General features: G+C 44.9%; 1 protein-coding gene across 1 annotated transcript; it reads left to right on the top strand.

The window, feature by feature from the left end:
• Positions 1 to 788: 788 nt before the first annotated feature.
• LOC144670209 (histone H2B-like) lies at positions 789 to 1,512 on the top strand. The gene is made up of 2 exons (XM_078532696.1): positions 789 to 800; positions 849 to 1,512. The coding sequence occupies exons 1-2, from the start codon at positions 789 to 791 to the stop codon at positions 1,209 to 1,211; spliced, it is 375 nt and encodes a 124-aa protein (XP_078388822.1). The 3' UTR covers positions 1,212 to 1,512.
• Positions 1,513 to 1,814: the final 302 nt, after the last annotated feature.

Below are 1,814 nucleotides of genomic sequence, written 5' to 3'. Positions count from 1 at the left end.
AGTTTTATCCAGGTAATTCTGTTTTTGTTTTGTCATGTATAGACTGTCCGTGGACACGATAAGAAGAAGACCAGACACTCACAGTTCCTGAATGAACCCACATTCCCGGACAACCCCTCGCACCGACAGCCAGGCGACATTTCCCGGTGTATCTTTACACACTGACAAACTCCGGCTGGAGAGGGGCTTTGGAAAATGTATTTCCTGATTGTAGTAAGGAGGCTTATGATTGGTGGAGAAACCTAAATGTGATTGGTCGGTTTAGCTATCCAATCAAAAGAAAACACAAAATAAGTCCCGTTTTGATTTTAAAATGTCCAATCAGATTCATTGTTCCCCCATTCCTCATTAGCATATATCTGTCAGACTGTCTATTTAATGAGCGGACGGAAGGGGTTTGGTTTATTTCTGTGTCTGAAATTGAGATTGAAGATGGTTGAAGAGAAGAAGACGCGCTTTGGTCTGCCCGAAACTTGTTGGTCTTGCAGCACAAAGAGTTGTCCCCGACCGATTGTTGCGGACTGGCACAATCCAAAGTCCAGGACTACGTGCTGAGGGACGCACTAAAGCTTGGGGCAGCTGCCGCAAAGGCGCAATGGGGAAGGGTCGCTGTCAAGACCTTTCTACCACAGCGCACCGAGAGACTGGGAACTGTTTAGAGCCACTCGGGCTGTACAGATCAAAATGAAAGGCTGTAAATGATTGTAATATTGTTTGTACTGATGCACCTGGTGATACATTTTGTAAAAGTTTAACCTGGATTGTACCCTTGTAATGTTGTTTTTGAAATGGTTCGGAATGTGATTGAAGATATTTTATGAATAAAGTATATTTTTACAAAAAAAAAGAAGAAACCAGTTGCTAAGAAGGGCGCCAAGAAAGCGGTGAGTAAACCGGCAGGAAAGGGCGGCAAGAAGCGGCGAAAGTCGAGGAAGGAGAGTTACTCCATCTACATCTACAAAGTCATGAAGCAGGTTCACCCCGACACCGGCATCTCCTCCAAGGCCATGAGCATCATGAACTCGTTCGTGAACGATATTTTCGAGCGCATCGCGGGTGAGGCTTCCCGCCTGGCCCATTACAACAAGCGCAGCACCATCAGCTCCCGGGAGATCCAGACCGCCGTGCGCCTGCTGCTGCCCGGGGAACTGGCCAAGCACGCCGTGTCGGAAGGGACAAAGGCGGTGACCAAGTACACCAGCTCCAAGTAAAACCCCACAATGGACTGAACAACACCCGAAACACAAGAGCTCTTTTAAGAGCCACCCACAATCTCTCCGAGAAAGCTATATCATCTCAATGTTTAATTTGTCGTGTTTCTAATTTGAACATATTCGAATGATGTTTTCTGTTAGTTTTGTTTCCTACTTTCAGTCTAATGTAGATTTATCACTCTGTTCAAACATTCGCTGTTGTTAATAATGGCCCATAAATTAATGATTGTCCGCTGACCCTCTGTAATTTGTACTCAGACGTGTTCATATTCGGCCCCTTTCCCTGGCTTTGGAGAGAGAGAGAATAGAAGCAAATGCGACAGTTTCCAGTTCTGGTCAAGTTTGGTCTCAATAATCGATCAGTTCATTTCCTATCACCCCCGGTTGTGTCGGAAACTTCAGTCTCAACGCTGGCAAATTTACACCAAAAATGTTAACCATTGACTGTCGAATATCTACAATAAACCGTCCGTTTGCAGAACTGTGTAAATGAGACTTTCTGCCGGCTGGTTAAGGGGTTTCATAAAGGATCGAAATTAACCCCGAATGGATTCCGGATTCTAAAAGCAAATCTGGAACTTGGGATAAAATGTTAACCAT

This window comes from Cetorhinus maximus, chromosome 31, assembly GCF_964194155.1.
Source record: "Cetorhinus maximus chromosome 31, sCetMax3.hap1.1, whole genome shotgun sequence".
Lineage (NCBI taxonomy): Eukaryota > Metazoa > Chordata > Chondrichthyes > Lamniformes > Cetorhinidae > Cetorhinus > Cetorhinus maximus.
This window is presented reverse-complemented; position numbering and strand designations above follow the sequence as displayed.